This window comes from Conger conger, chromosome 11, assembly GCF_963514075.1.
Source record: "Conger conger chromosome 11, fConCon1.1, whole genome shotgun sequence".
Taxonomy (NCBI): Eukaryota; Metazoa; Chordata; class Actinopteri; order Anguilliformes; family Congridae; genus Conger; species Conger conger.
In genome coordinates this window covers 20,473,711-20,490,602 of record NC_083770.1, presented here as the reverse complement: position 1 = coordinate 20,490,602, position 16,892 = coordinate 20,473,711, and the positions used below count along the sequence as shown (strand labels likewise).

The 16,892-nt window shown below is 46.1% G+C and overlaps 1 protein-coding gene across 1 annotated transcript in view; it reads right to left on the bottom strand.

The window, feature by feature from the left end:
* Nucleotides 1-16,892, bottom strand: part of dapk1 (death-associated protein kinase 1) — a 66,745-nt gene that overhangs the window by 8,640 nt on the left and 41,213 nt on the right. The window contains exons 12-22 of the mRNA XM_061260499.1: nt 14,112-14,231; nt 12,898-12,996; nt 11,905-12,003; nt 11,256-11,354; nt 10,280-10,477; nt 8,460-8,657; nt 7,461-7,559; nt 4,206-4,283; nt 3,082-3,307; nt 933-1,118; nt 81-278 (exon numbers count right to left, since the gene is read on the bottom strand). Coding sequence (XP_061116483.1) covers nt 81-278; nt 933-1,118; nt 3,082-3,307; nt 4,206-4,283; nt 7,461-7,559; nt 8,460-8,657; nt 10,280-10,477; nt 11,256-11,354; nt 11,905-12,003; nt 12,898-12,996; nt 14,112-14,231 — 1,600 coding nt within the window. The remainder of the gene's footprint in view (nt 1-80; nt 279-932; nt 1,119-3,081; nt 3,308-4,205; nt 4,284-7,460; nt 7,560-8,459; nt 8,658-10,279; nt 10,478-11,255; nt 11,355-11,904; nt 12,004-12,897; nt 12,997-14,111; nt 14,232-16,892) is intronic.

The window sequence follows — 16,892 nt, the reverse complement described above, 5'->3', positions numbered from 1 at the left end:
CTCTGAGCCAGTGTGCCTGTCGGTGGGGTGAGTGCGATGCTAACGGCTAACAGCCCGGGGGGGTTTGCTGTGGTGTGTACCTATGCTCTCCTCTGGCAGAGTCAGGGATTTCAACAGGTTGAGCCAGAAGGTGACCTGGTTGACCTGGGTCTCATACGGTTCCTCCAAGCTGAAAAGGACCAGGTGGACCGCTGTGCTGTCATTGGCTGCAAAGTAGTCGTAGGAACAGTAGTACACCGGGTTGCCGGAGAACTCCCACACCGAGAAATCCCCCACTCCTGATAGACAGAGAAAAGGAAATTCAGAATGATATGGTCTGTATAACACAGATGCTTAGTGTATACTCATTTAATTAATGAGTTCCCATAGTGAATATAGCGTATGGGGAGGTCGGACATAATATCTGTGGAGTTACATGCATCCTGTGGAATTACATGCATCCATTTTCTGGGCTAAACTTTTTAAATGGGTTAATGAACAGAGTGCACTTCTATTCTGATGAAGGCTGGATTCATCCACAAGATTGTTGGAGGCACTACTGAGTCTTAGATTTCATACTCAATTTTGACTCCTGAGCTATTGCATTGGTATAAAAGTGTCTTTTCAAACATGAGCATAAATATGTTTACAATAAACACAATAATTTGATGTAAAGATAAAATAAAAAAACAATTTGATGCAGACATTTTCAGACCACTGCATGTACTTAGCATGTGTTTTAGTCTTTTAATGAGAGGTCCAATCTTATTTCTTTCTCTCCAGTAGAGAATATTAGCTGGTTTTAAGTTAAGTTTGAGTTTGCTCGAAAAGTGTCTTAGACCACTGGTAAACCTTGAAATGAGTAAAACCGTCTCCCCTCTTTTTATCTTATTTAGGAAAAAAGTAAGACCAACTATTAAGACTGACAGGTTTTGGTGTTCGGAGCCACGTACCGTTGAGGTTGGCGTTCTGGATGTCGATGGCCTTGGTGGTCTGGTCGTCGGCTGGGGAGAGGGCACTGTGCACGGGGGAGAACACCTCCAGGACCCCCTTGGTGAGGCTGGGCTCGAAGATCATGCTCCGGCTACGTACACTGACGTTCTCGCACCCGGGGTACAGGTTGGAAATACTGACAGACACTAGAGACACACACACACACACACACACCAGCGCACTGCTTACTCATGTCCATCTCACTCCAGGAGTAAATATACACAAACATCTCATACATTAACCCTTTCAGTCTCAAGACCAATATGTAGAGGCTCCATTCAAATCTCACCGGGTTTTGGCTTTGGTTGAGAAAATTAAGTAGGCTTTTAATAGGGGCTGAAAACGATCGTATAGCAGTCATTTTGATTGGTTGAAAGGGTTGAGAGTGCATGGGATTTTACGGTCGTTACGCTTGAGTTCCATACGGCACTCTCGGGACCGTTAATACACGTGAAATAATGTAAGACAGAGGTGGGCAATGAGGGCCATATCTGTTCTTGGTTTTCATGCCAACTTCTGGCCTAAATGACTTCATGAGCATTCACATTTACGCCATCTGACATTTTAGCTACATTTCTTGATAAATACATGAATCACAGCTGGAGACTGCTCTTGAATCCCTAATAATAATTGTTTTTGTGTGATCTAATCTATGAATGTTGGTATACACAGCCAATTATATCATTTATCCAGGGTAACTGGTGTACCCACAAAACAAAAACCTGTATACATACCAACCCTCCAGGACCGAAAATTGCCACCACTGATTTAAGGGATGGTATCTTTCTCAAGAGTACAAGAGCTGTACCCCATTCAGGACTTGAACCTGAAGCCTTCGTAATATCATTAACCCAGAACAATAAGTAAATTTGCTTGTATAAATATGAAGCGCGTGCTAAAGTTTCATGACACACCATAATTATTTGGCATCAGTAGTACTGCCTTTTCACCAAAAGGTGGCGCATTTCCCTCACAGAAGAGCTGGTGAAGGCTCAGATCCTAGTTCTCTTTAAGAGCAAACATGGATCACCCGTGTTGACAGGAATACCCCTCTCCCTCAGCATGGGCGTGGCTCTTTAGTGTACGACCGGGGGGTTTAACGCGATCGCTCTGCAGTCCTCACCACCCGATACAGAGCCTCACGAGGCCAGAAGACCAGACACAGCTTGTCTGTAACCCCATTATATCAAATCCCCCAAATCCAGTATTAATATCACTGACAACCCAGACAGGATTATATACCAAAGAAAAATAAATATATAAAAATACTGTAACCTGATGGCATATGGATAGGGTAAACTGAACATCCAAAGACAACTAGGATGATGCACAAGGCTGCAGTTTCAATTCACACACACCAGCCACACAGACTATCTGACTGGCTGCACACAGAAGGACAAATGTCCCCAAATATGAGATTTCATTCCTGCCACTACCTTCGAAACCTGGAGTCAGAAGGCCCTGGCTGAACCATAGAGTGTGATAAGGTGTACAGGAAAGGCTGAGGACGTAACACCAGCGAAAGAGAGGAGCGTCTATGGTCCAGTGTGGCCGTGACGGATTGGGTAGCAGTGGAGCGTGTCGGGTGTTAGTCACACCGTGCCGAACACATCTGACACGCCTGACGCATGGCGACGCCAGCCTGTGACGGACGCGTGTGAGTGAGGCTTACGGGACCGCGCTGGCCCGTGTGCTCTGATCTGTGAGGATGGAGGTCACCGGGGCAACGGGAGGAGGAACAGCTCAAAAAAAGAGCAGGAACCGTTTGGTGAAAACCTTTTCTGTGTGTGTGTGTGTGGGCGTATTTGTGTGTGGTGTGAGGGGGTACCTGCTATCAGTATCCGTGCTAAAGCAACCAAACTAATTTCCAACTACATCTTGAACCTGTTGAGCTGACAAAACCATTTTTTTCCCCCCACAGAAAAGTCTCCCAGCATCGCTGTGATTTCCCCTCACTGTCACTCAAATTTCGAGTCACTAAAGCGTGCACGTTTCCCTGGAGGAGGGCAACTTCCTAAAGGCCATGGCAAAAGAAAAGGAAGGATGGATCTGCTGAACAGCTTGTGGGAGGAGGAGCAGCAGGACGTGGGGTGTGGGGTGTGGTCGTACCTGCGGGTTTGTTGGGGGGGGGTGAGGACGGGGGAAAGCGGGAGGAGTTTGTGGAGGAGATGCGGGGCCGTCTCCTCCTGAAGAAGCTCCGCAGGATGCCGCATTTCAGGGACTCCAGCAGAGTGCTCTTCCCAGAGCCGGGATGGCCGAACAGCTTCAGCTTGATCCGCGGCTGTGGGGTCTGGGTGGGCCGCAGCTGCTGCATGTAGCTGCCTTTGTGTGTGTCCTGGAGCGAGTGACCAATCGTGTGGGAGAGCACCGTGTGAGGTCATGTGTTATTACAGCACAGTGTGTCACTGATACGTTAAACCTGGCCGGAGTGCGTTACGGCATTTCTGATGAGAAACAGCCCCCTCCCAAACACAGAGACACACACATACACACACACATCCACATCCACACACGCACGCACGTGCACACACGCGCACCCACACACACGTGCACCCACGCACACACACACACCCACATGCACGTACACGCACGCGCACACACACGTGCACACACACACGTGCACACACACACGTGTGCACAGGCACACACATCCACATACACACGCACTCACACACGCGCACACACGCGCACACACACACACACACGTCCACACACACATGCACACACACACACACATCACCACCAGTATCAGCGCCGCTGACAGTTTGTGGCACACTCAAACAGCAGCTTGGCTTGGGCTATACTTGCTCTGTGACTAACATCTCAACAGGAGGTGTGTGAGAAAAGTTGATTAACATACTCAATGAATATCATTACTGAGAGAACCAATTAAATATTTAACATACAGAGATTCAACATTTCTGTCAACTACACCCCTAACAGAAATTTAAATTACTGCAATGTTTTGAAAATTATGATGGCTATCGTAAGTATTTAGTATTTACAGTTTTAACTGTTTAAGCATTTCACAGTCAGTATTTTTTTAAATCTACAGCAGAATCTGATATTCATGATAATTTATACATTTCCCCATCCATTGTGGCATGCTGCAATATCATGACATAATATTGAAAGACATAATGAAACATATTGCCCTATACTGCATCTCCCTGCGGGCCGGACACACAGCAGGCCATACGAGACCGAGCTGAAGCAGTAGGCCCCACCGTTACCTTTTTCAGTCTCGCCAGCAGGGCGGCGATATGCTCGTGCTGCTCCAGGCCAGCCAGGTCCTCGGCGGTCTTCCCATCCTGTGGAGAGAGCGGGAGTGTCAGGGAGCAGGGAGCAGGGAGCAGCGGAGCCAGGAGCAGCGGAGCGTGGAGCAGTGTCTCGCTAAGCTCCCGAATCTCCGACACATCACTCCACTTATTTCCTGATGAGCACTTTAACACTGCGAGGAGCTGGTAAAGCCCTCTTTCTGGGCCCAATCATCTCCGAGCGGAGAGGTATCGACTGTCCACTCACACCTGGGCTCCCTCTCTGAGCACCATCACCTAGGACAGAAAAGTGTAATTCTGCCAACAAAGTCCACAACGCCTGGCATAGAACATGGCTGCCCAACCCTATTCCTGGAGATCAACTGTTGTGTAGGTTTTCACTCCAACCGTAACAAAGCACACCTCACTCAACAGCTAGAGATCTTGTCGAGCTGCTAATTAGAAGACTCAGAAATGCCAAATTGGGGTTAAAATGAGAACGTACAGGACAGTAGTTCTCCAGGAGCAGGGTTGTGCAGCCCTGGTTCAGGCTAAAGTGACTGCCAGGACGGCATGCCTGCTTTAAATGCTCTTTTTTTCTCGTTTCAAAAAAGAAAAGAAAGGAAAAAAGCCTCTGTCGTTAGCATGCAGCGCGCATACCCTCGTTAGCACAGCAGTTGATTATCATGGTCCACCCCCCCTCCCTCCAGAGTGTGTATGTGTGCACTCACCGCTCGAGTAATGTCAGGCTGCATTATCGCAACCGGGTTAGACCGTGTTTATGGTGAAAATGGAAAGAGACAGACCGCACTGGCCCCTTGTGAAATGAACACCAGCGCTGTTTAGAACACAAGCACGTCTCCGCAAGAACACAGCGAGAGGTTACAGCGGCCGAGTCGCTCTCTTACCGTACGCAGGAATACATTAAGCACACAGTAGGGAGCTGGTGCTATGTGCAAACTCTTATCTGAAATGAGTTTTGAAAGCTGCCACTAACGGTAATGGAAGGAGACGCAGTGGGGTACAGCTCACGGAGGTGAGGAGCAGCCGTGTTCAAACGCATTGTGGAAGCAACGCTGGGGAGGGAGGGAGAGAGGGAGGGACGGAGGGAGAGAGGAGGTGAGGGGGCCCACCAGGCTGTGATTATTCATGTCTAATAAGCCTGCGATTAGAACCAACGCTCTGCTGCCAATTACTGCATGCGAGAGTGACTACACAAGAGGGGCTCTTTAAATGGAGATGCCATTTCTCCCTTTCTCTCTTCCACACACGCACTCTCTCTCCATCACCCACAGGTCTCTCTCTCACACTCACACACACACGCACTCACTCATGCACACAAGCGTGTACACAAACACACCCGTTCTCTCATACACCCTTACACGCACGCACATACATGCACATTTTAAATGGTCCTCAAAAAAACGGTCTCTCAATGTCTCAAGGACACATGGAGTGCTTTGACATTTCACGGCATAGAGTCCTTGAGATGAAAATGTACTTCTGCCACAACAAGGGCATCATGTAGCGCTGCTCATTTACATTACAAAGCAGAATACACAGCTGCCACACAGAACATACACATCATCATATATCCTACAACAAAATGAGGAGAGAAACAGCAAGAAATGTCCAAAAAAAGTCACTCGGATCATTATTGTGGGAAGCAGAAAGATTTTTACAAGACACTGGTGAGCCCAATGCCATAAAGAATGAATTATAGATAGCAATACCCATTTCATATACTGCACACGCCTAGTGCATCCACATGCCATACAATATTAATGTGATAAAATATGGCAAGGTCAGAGGACTACGTGAATCGTTTCCCACCCCCGACCGTATATGCGGTTCCAGTGTGAACATTTCCGCTACTTCTGCCGTAAAAATGACGGATGCACGAACCCAACGCACGGACCGAACGCGCTTCCACGGTAGACGGTGGATTGAGAGCGGTTATTGATTATTCGGGTCTGAGGCGATCAGGAAAGACCTGCTGAACACCGCACAGCTCACCTGAGGCAGGGTCCCGGGTGCTGCTGGGAAACGGGGCCGCGCTCTCTAATTAAAGAGGTTTTTTCCGGAGGGGGGGATGAAGCACGGAGCGAGAGCCATACGCTGCCCCCACCTCCCCACACTCCCCCAGGCTGTGAGCTGCAGAGACTCAAACACAACTGCTCAACGTGAGCTCTCTACTGCGTGTCTACAGCCCCCGCTAAGGCTGGAATTACAACAGAAACATATAGTGCGTACTACGTGCACCACACAGCCTGTGTAACAGCTATTACCCACTAGCACGGGCACCGAGAAGGAAGTGAGCTTCGCACCGTGAAAGCTACGCTGATGCTAAGCTACCACTAAGCTAACAATACGCGTGTCAGGTGTAGTTCCAACCCAAGCCTGTGCTGATGCACCAGCATGCATGAATGCTGTATGTTGAACAGAATGCATCCTATTCCCTATAGTGTACACAACCCGTTTTCTACATATGCAGGACCCCATGAAAATATCCCACATTGGGCCCCACCACCCCAGACAATCTTATCCTCTTATATTTTTTGAGGGCCCCCTGTCAGTCAGGCCCTTTGAATCATCTTAACATGCCCCGTTATGGCACCCCTGAACATTAATTTAGGCTTACTGTCATCCATTCTGATATGGTTTGCTCATGTTCTGGGCAGGGAACGTATGGGAGAGTTTCGCAGGAATTTTAGATAATAGTGTAGACACCATTAGGAAATCTTGACTCGTTGTGACAGGCTAAAATAGTAGGTAAATGTTCAGCAGGTGCAGCACTAATATTCACACAAACAGAACTGCTGTAAATTCTAACTTCTTACTGAAGTGCTACAATAGTGCGAGTGATCCAATTAAATTATTTTATAACCCTGAAATTTATAATGCTCGGATTTCTTTCCACATGAATAAATATGGATATTAGCCATAAAAATTAAACAGCCGTATTAAATTTGAACTGTGAAAGATACCCTGAGTTGGTGATCAGACCCCTGGTTCAAATACCTAATTGTTTTGGATTAAAATACTTTTCTTTGCTTTACTGAGCTTGTCTGGTGTACTGGAACCTATGGAATACTCTCAAAAAGTGCAAACCCTGTCTTCTGGTCCTCTTGGTTGCCGCAAGATCAATCGAGCACAGGAAAGTATTTGAATCCAAAGCACTTCCGTATTTGACCCAGGTCTATTGGCGACAAGTGATTAGAAAGGGCTTACGTTGGCCACCACGTCGGTGTTGGCTCCAGCAGCGCAGAGATGTCGGACAACTTCAAGGCCTCCGTTACTCGCAGCCAGATGGAGCGGGGTTCTTCCGTACTGTTGGAGGACAAATAAGACAGCCCGTTACACACACCCTGTTGCACCACCCCGTTACACACCGCATACACTGTCACTAAAGACCGGCAGGGGGAGAGTGGAATGACTACCGAGGCCATCTCTTCCACATTTCACTGTGCCTCTGAGACTACAGCTGCCACCACGTTTCATGGTTCACGTGAATCATAACAACGACACTAGCTCCACCTTTAACCCTCAAGAAAAAAACCTTCTCAGCTTCAGTATTCCTACAATTCTTCACTTCTTGGCGGGAACACGCCAAAGAAGCAAAATGATAATCAAATGTTTATAAATAAGAAACCAAGTCACATACACCCAGCCTACACACTCACTTTGTCGGGGATGCCCAGGCCACACTCACTTTGTTGGCGATATCGCAGCCACACACACACAGACACACACACACACACACACTCACACATACACACAAACACACACACTCACTTTGTTGGCGATATCACAGCCACACACACTCACACACTCACACAAACACACAAACACACACTCACTCACTTTGTTGGCGATATCGCAGCCTCACTCACTCACTCACTCACTCACTCACTCACTCACTCACTCACTCACTCACTCACTCACTCACTCACTCACTCACTCACTCACTCACTCACTCACTCACTCACTCACTCACTCACTCACTCACTCACTCACTCACTCACTCACTCACTCACTTTGTTGGCAATATCGCAGCCACACACACACTCACACACTTTGTTGGCGATATCACAGCCTCACACTCACACACTCACACACTTTGTTAGCAATATCGCAGCCACACACACACACACACACACACACACACACACACACTCACACACACACACACACACACTCACACACACACACACACTCACACACACTCACTTTGTTGGCGATGTCGAGGCTTGCTCCAGCCTCCAGGAGCAGGGAGACGATGGGCAGGTTGCCGTCCTTGCAGGCGATGTGCAGCGGCGTGTTGTCATGGCGATCCTGGTGGTCCACGTAGCAGTGGTGTCCGAGCAGGCACTTCACAACCTCCACCTGACACCTGCGCACGGCCAGGTGCAGGGCGATGTGTCCGTCCTGGAACGCACACACTCAGTCAACACCCCTGCGTCACCTACAGTACCACTCTCAATGTCATCTCAATAGCAACATGGCAGCCATTTTATACTCGTTCAACACCCCTTCATCACCTAGCACTCTCAATGCCATCTCAATACCATTATGGCAGCCATTGTATACTCGTTCAACCCCCCTCCCTCACCTACAGTACCGCTCTTAATGCCATCTGAATACCAACAAGACAGCTATTTTATACTCGTTCAACACCCCTGCGTCACACACCGCTCTCAATGCCATCTCAATAGCAACATGGCAGCCATTTTATACTCGTTCAACACCCCTTCATCACCTAGCACTCTCAATGCCATCTCAATACCATTATGGCAGCCATTGTATACTCGTTCAACCCCCCTCCCTCACCTACAGTACCGCTCTTAATGCCATCTGAATACCAACAAGACAGCTATTTTATACTCGTTCAACACCCCTGCGTCACACACCGCTCTCAATGCCATCTCAATAGCAACATGGCAGCCATTTTATACTCGTTCAACACCCCTTCATCACCTAGCACTCTCAATGCCATCTCAATACCAACACGGCAGTCATTTTATACTTGTTCAACACCCCTACATCACTTAGCACTCTCAATGCCATCTCAATACCAACACGGCAGCCATTTTATACTCGTTCAACACCCCTTCATCACCTAGCTCTCTCAATGCCATCTCAATACCAACACGGCATACTCAAGAACAGCCTTTCCCGCTGAAGCTAATATGTAGGCCTCTGAGATAAAAGTAGATAATAATTGTATTTCTCCAAGGCTGAGCTCTGACCTCCAGGTGAAACGGAGGTTATGCAGAGAGGAGATGGGCAGCCAGGGAATGGGGCTGTTTGCCGAAGTCTTAGAGAATGGCTTTTAGTAAGACAGTACAGGAAATTATCTCCTTTATGTGTGAAAGGCCTGGTTTCACACAGCGCTAAATTACCTCCAGACCGGCTAAACGATGAGCCGCGATGGTACCAACAACCTGCTTTTATAGCGGTCATCACTTTCTCATGTTCCTACTGTCTTTAAATAATTCAATTAAACAACAGCAGCAGTTTAATAGGTATTGATTCAAAGGGAGATAAACGCTTGGAAATGTAGCCCACGGGAAGCGCTTAATTGGTACAGAAAGTGTGCACTGTGTTAGCGACCATCGCAGAGCAGTTTGAGAAATGCTTTCTGGGTTCAGCTAGCCTCTGTTCTTGGACTGTACCATTCAGAGAGATGGGAGATGGGAGTTGGGGGGGGGGGGTCTCAGCACACACTACAGCAGCATATTTGCCAGGACTGTTTTATCACAGCTTATTGTTTTGTTTGCTCAAAAGATTACTCCACAGGAGTATGTGGTCACTTCTGGCATTGGAACTGCACTTCCCTCTGGGGTTGTCAGCACACTTGTACCTGCTTATGCACTTTGTTGTACGTCACTCTGGATAAGAGTATCTGCTAAATGCCTGAAATGTAATGTTAAGTAAAGTAAAGAAAGCACACACTGTGTTAGCGGCCATCTTAGGGCAGTTCGGGAAGCTTTCTGTGTTCAGCTAGTCTCTCTCTCTGGTCATTCAGAGCTGGTTGGGGGAGGTCTCACCTTGTCGGTGGAGTCCATGTTGGCCCCGTGCTCCAGCAGACACCCCACGATGTCGCAGAAGCCCCTGGCGGAGGCGGTGAGCAGGGGGCTCTCTCCCTCACGGTTTCTCACGTTCACACTGCAGCCGGCCTCACACAGAACCCGAGCCACCGAGGAGTAACCGTGCCACGCAGCGCAGTGCAGGGGCGTCTCCTCCTCCTGCGGAGACACACACACAGACACACACACACACACACACACACAGACACATACACACACAGAGACACACATATACACACACACACACACACACACAGACACACACAGACACACACAGACACACACAGACACACACAGACACACACACACACACACACACACACACAGAGACACACATACACACACACACGCACACACACACACAGAGACACACACACACACACACACACAGAGACACACACACACACACACACACAGAGACACACATACACACACACACACGCACACACACAGACACACACAGACACACACACACACACACACACACACACACACACAGATAGATTAAGTATTAGGTACACGTGGTAGGAACAGATGAGCATTGCTGGGCTGAATGGCCTGTTAAAGATAAAGTACAGACATCCATGACACACCAGGACGTATTTGTGTCATGACTGTTTTTTGTTTTTTTGTACACACACGTCAGAAATACCAGTGTGGACAAATATTTTTGTTCTAGATATCTATTTTCCTGCACACTAAACGCACCTGACTCAACTCATCATTATCTTGGCTGAAGACTGTGATCAATTGATTACTACATAAGCCTGAACCCCCCTCTCAAACTATTATACACAAGCATATACCACCCCCTCGAACCATTATACACAACACACTTACACTGTGGTAATACCTTACACTCAGAGCTCATTGAACTAGACTTCTCTGTTACGTGACGACAGTACACCCCCTATGATGTGAGCGGTGGTGCACGTACCCGGTCAGTGAGGTCAGGGCTGGCCTTAATGCTGCACAGGTACTGGACTACATCCACGTTCCCATACCGGGCCGCCACGTGCAGCGCTGTCTCTCCAGACTGCGGGGGCAGGAAGTGACATCACAGCATGTGTTTATGACATTAAGATGGAGTGAGTAATTCTTCAAAGGCTACAGGCTTGTTTCCTAGGCGAGACGGAGCTGTAACAGCACTTCAGAAAGGCACTTCAAAACTGTTTAGCTGCAAAAATTGAGTAGTCATTTGCAGTAAAAGGTACAAACAGAAAGTGCAAATCTACAAACACAATACTGCCATTATTATTTATTTATTTCTTATTACAAAGTTACAGTTAATACATTATAAGAAAGACAATTAATCTACAAATATAATTATATATCAGATATAAGATTCTGTCGGCTCTGCCATCTGTGTTCTCAGTCCACTGAGCTGTAGCAATACCAACCATCAAGGAGCCAAAATTCTTGGCCAGACACATAACCATGGCAACCACAAATAACCCGATAAAGGTAAACAAGCACACAAATCTGTAGCCTGGGCCCTTTTGAAGACGGCCACCTCCAGAGAATCAGAAGCACAAAGCCCTGACTGAGGCTCGGGCCTTCGGGGAGCAGACTGGAGATGGAGTTACCTTATCTTGGGTGTCCAGAGGGCATTCCTTTTCATGGAGGAATTTCAGGGTTCCAACATGGCCGTGCCTCGCCGCGTAATAGACCGCGTTCGCGCCACACTGCAGAACGGAGCGCGCTTTGGTGGTTAAACATCGCCTAATGCTCCAAAACATGTTATTTCTGCATTTATTACCAGCCAGCTCCTACATGAACATAAATAAACAACCCACACTCAAATTTTCTTGGATTTCCAATACACAATCTACATCACTGAAATGTTATTAACCTTCTCTGAAAAATTCAATAGAAAGAATACTGTTCAATTGCTATACCTTCAAATAACATTCAGACCCGGTCAAACTATATTTATGAAAAATGTAGTGGCAAACAACTGTTATGGAAAAAGTCAACATGCATTAATGCAAAAATGCAAAAATGCAAGAATATATACAAAGATTATATGTATAATGCCGTATTCAGAGAGGATTGTTTTTTCCAGGTGAGGTGAGGTCATTTTGTATATCACAGTGATATTAATCCAGTCAGAATCAGCCACGTCTATGTTTTTCACACAGCCTCAGTGAAAATTACAGAGCAAATGGCCCACTGTTTTCCATTCAACTCAGGGGTACTCAGATAAATTTACCTGATAAAGTCCAAATTGAAACATTGATTTGAAAGCAATGACAATATACCCAAAATGCGTTTCGGTCACAGGCATAAAGGCCCATGTACATGATAACTATAACGATAACTATAAATATGTTGTTTTAAAAATCTTTCTAACTGAAGTGGAGGGCAGAGTCCACACCTGCAACGACAGGGACGAACAATATCATCACTTTCAGAGTGATCATGACTATTCATCATGACTATGTCATGTCAACATAGTCGTGAGAATGTTATCGTTCATCACTGTGGATGCTCACATCGTTATCGTTATAGTTCTGAATATGGATATGGTTATAGTTATTGGTGTGGATGGGCGAAACGGACGCAGGAGGGGTGCGAACCTTGTCGTGGGCCTGGATTTCTGCCCCCTTCCTCATGAGCACGTCGATGATGTGGACATTTCCGCAGCCGGCTGCTATGAGCAGAGGGGGGGTTCCATGCTAAAATAAACAAATAAAAAAACGAGTGTGTTAAACATCACTGTCTGAGACCGGAGTCACACGTACACAAACTGCTGAAAAAGCAAGAGGACTTGAAGCACGATGAATATATTTTCACATTTTCAGCACACTTTTTTTTTTCTTTCCTGAAGCTCCCCTTCCTGTGATAGTTAAGATTAGACTAAATTAGACTCATTCCAATCATCTGCCCAGAGTCCCAAACAGAAACCTGCTTGTTTCTCTCCATTCGTAGCAGCGGTTAAAATGCCCTTCCTGATGGGTTATGATTCCAGTAATTTGAGGAAGTGAGCCGATACGAATAAACTGTGAGATTACACAGCTCAACAGTTTACACAGCTGGACATATGAACTATCTGTGAGATTGGAGACGGTCCCTTAACACAGAAGAGCACAGCTGGACATATGAACTATCTGTGAGATTGGAGACGGTCCCTTAACACAGAAGAGCACAGCTGGACATATGAATTATCTGTGAGATTGGAGATACTCCGTTAATGCAGAAGAGCACAGCTGGACACCTTGTGAGGCAATCAACACTGGGAGTGTCTCTTCCCCTCTAAATAAAGATTTCATCACAACCCATCCGTCTTCACACCTTTCTGATGCTACGGCAACAGCTCCTACTCCTCAGGCACAATATGAAACAAGCGAGACAGTTTTTCTGGTAGAGGTTTGAAAAACCTTCCCATGCATCACACAGAAAGTGTGTGTGTTGAGTGCTCATGTGCTTGGGTGTTTTTTTCTTAAATTAGGTGTTAATGGAATCACACAGACCTGCAGTAGATTCAAAAATTATTATTCAACAACACCTGCTAATTAGTCGAAGTAAAGTATGTATTCAAGAAGCAGATTTTGAGAAAGCATTTTAAAATTAGTTCATTAAGATGTAAGAGATTTGAGAACTGAAACATTTCCAAACTGAAAAGCCAAGGTTTTAAACAGGAGTGGAATAAGAATGTGCTTTTGAAAAGGGGGGGCGGTAGCGTAGCGATGTAGCCACCTCTATGTAATCAGGTTCTGATCTCAGCAGATAAGTGGATGGCCATCGGGCTTGGAGCCTGAGGTAATGGTAGAATCTGTGTACTCCTGGTTACCTTGTTTGGCTGGTTCACATCATAACTCGTCAACGACCCAAGAAGGTGCTGTAGACCCGGTACGTTGTCATCATTGATGGCGTGAATGATTGCCTTCATCACAAAAGAGTCTTCTTCATCCTGCATACCAAAAAAAAAGAAACATAGTGAGGTTAGTCTCCATTACCCCATCTTGAACATTAGTTTACTGCCTGGGGTTTCAACAGCGCTCTGAGGACCTCCAAGGTACAGTAAGTGTACTGTAAGTGTACTGTAACAGTAATTAAGTGTAATGCAAGTGTACAGTAAGAGCAATGTAAGAGTACTGTAGGAGTATTGTAGGAGTACTGTGTAAGAGCAATGTAAGAGCAATGTAGGAGTATTGTAGGAGTAATGTAGGAGTACTGTAAGTACGCAATTCCCAACTCTCCACCTCCCTAGAAAACCTTTTTGTTTTTTTTAATATCCCCTTTTTTGCTGGATCATAAGTGAGTGAAAACCCCTGGCTTACTGTATAAATGGACTACAGAGTACACGAATTAATGCAAGTCACAGTGGAAATCCTTTCAGGGCGAAGAAAAATAACTTTACTGCTGTAGCCTCTGGCTGCTCTGCTCCACAGCTGAATAAATATTGGAAAAAATCTAAAGTGTATCTATTATTATTTATTAATAGTTTAATTGGTAACATACCTCAAGTTGCAAGTCGCTGCCATGTACATAAATCTTGTAAACAACACCGTATCTGTAACTGTATATAACAGTCACGGTTTTCCGCAATCCAGTGGTGTTTCATTGTATAACTGCCTCTTTTTAAAAAGAAAAACAAGGCCTGCGGTATGTTAATCCCATTAAATAATGCACATGCCCAAGAAAAAAGCACTGGCTTTTTTCCGGACAGAGAAAGCCTACCACATGACCCAATAGCCTCCAACAGAACATGACAGCATTGACACCAGAGCCTGAGAGCTTTCTGTAGCTCTGCAGCCAGAATCAGCTATAGGGAGAAGGCTCCAACCAGCCAGCCATTCACAGTGCTCACCCTACAGCGCATAGATCAGCATGGCTGAACCAAACAGGACCTGGTCAAGTCCAATACAGGTGTAAAACCACAGATATGCAATGAGAATGTTCTTTAATGGAACACTCTAATGCTGATGTCACAATCGCTGCTGGTAACTGCAGTGTTGTTCTAGAACACTGACTTAGAATGCTGAAAAAATTGCATTCTAAAAAGCCTACTCTTCAAAGGGTTAAAACAAAAAGGATGGTGCTGTAAAAACTAAAAATGACCATACAGTATATACGCTATTAACCACACACTATTAGCCTGTGCGTTGTCTAAATGTGTTTAAAAGTCATCGTGGCTGAAAGCCCATTTTCTATTTTCCTCTTTTAATTTCTCCCATAAGTCTTGTTAGCGCTACTCTGCTTCAGTCAAGAGCACCTCTCCCTCCTTCACAGGCTGTTTGGTTTCCACGCCTGTGGCTTTCTGAAACATACCCTGCTTTTAATGTGTCGTGCATATAAGTACCCTCCATTGTACTGCAAAAAAGGCTCTTTACTAAGGGCAACACAGTAAAGAAAAAACCACAGCAAAATGTAACCATTGCCTTATCTGTTATCTTGCATCTGTTCGCAATCATGAAATCCTGTCTATTGTGCGCTTTAAAAGAGTTGTGGAAATGCAATGCCGAACGCGGTATTAAATAACCCTCTATGATTGACTGACGGTTGAACTCACATAACCCCTTTTCCTGCAGTTCTGCACACTGACAGTCTCACACTTCTCCTCACATTCTCCCTGGGACAGCAATGTGATAACCACTCTGCCCACACACCACTAATCCTGTCTCCTAAACCAAGTGGGCTCTCTCCAAAAAAGACTATCTCAGAACACTCCTCTGACTAATCTGCAAAACCATCGTGTTGTAAACTGCTCAACAATCGTCTTATTTTGACATCTACAGATTATATTTAAAAGCATCTTTAACACTTTAATCTGAATTCGTTTGATGAAGTAAAATGGCAGTAAAACCAAAGCGGGACACAAACAGAGAAGATGTGGCTTTATTCATACCCGTTTCCCCGATGTGTTTGAGTAAAAACCAGCACACAGAGTGCAGGTCCTTTACTCCAACAATGTGCCGCACTCAAACAGGCTGTATTTCTGCTGCAAATCAAGAGTGGGCCTATTCTTTTCATTCATACCACCATATTCCTATATAAACATGTCCATCTGAATGCCTCCATTTAAGGTGGAACAGCCACCATTTACATTTCAGACCCATTAAATGCCCTGAACAAAGCGGCCAACTGTTAATGCTACATAAATCATTAACCATTTTCTGGAGTTGTGGCGATTGTGTGATGGCGTGTGCTTGAACCGCATCGCTGGGAATGGCGAAAGATTACGCCACAGGTTATTGACTCATTTTCACTTCCTCAGACAAACAGCCAGCTGGGATTATACAAACTCGGCAGTCTTTGTGTCGGCCGGTTCATTAACCTCGCTGAAGGCCTGAGGATTTAACCCTGCAAAGGCCTGCGGGCCGCTGCCACAGGCTCACCCTGTCCTGGGGGCTCCGCTCACATGACGGATGTGACTGAGCAAACACACCTGACGGCGCTGTTAGCGCATTTAGCGCACTGCTAAAGCAAACACACCTCACAGTGCTATTAGCGCACTGCTAAAGCAAACACACCTCACAGTGCTATTAGCGCACTGCTAAAGCAAACACACCTTGTGGTGCTATTAGCGCACTGCTGAAGCAAACACAACTTGTGGTGCTATTAGCGCACT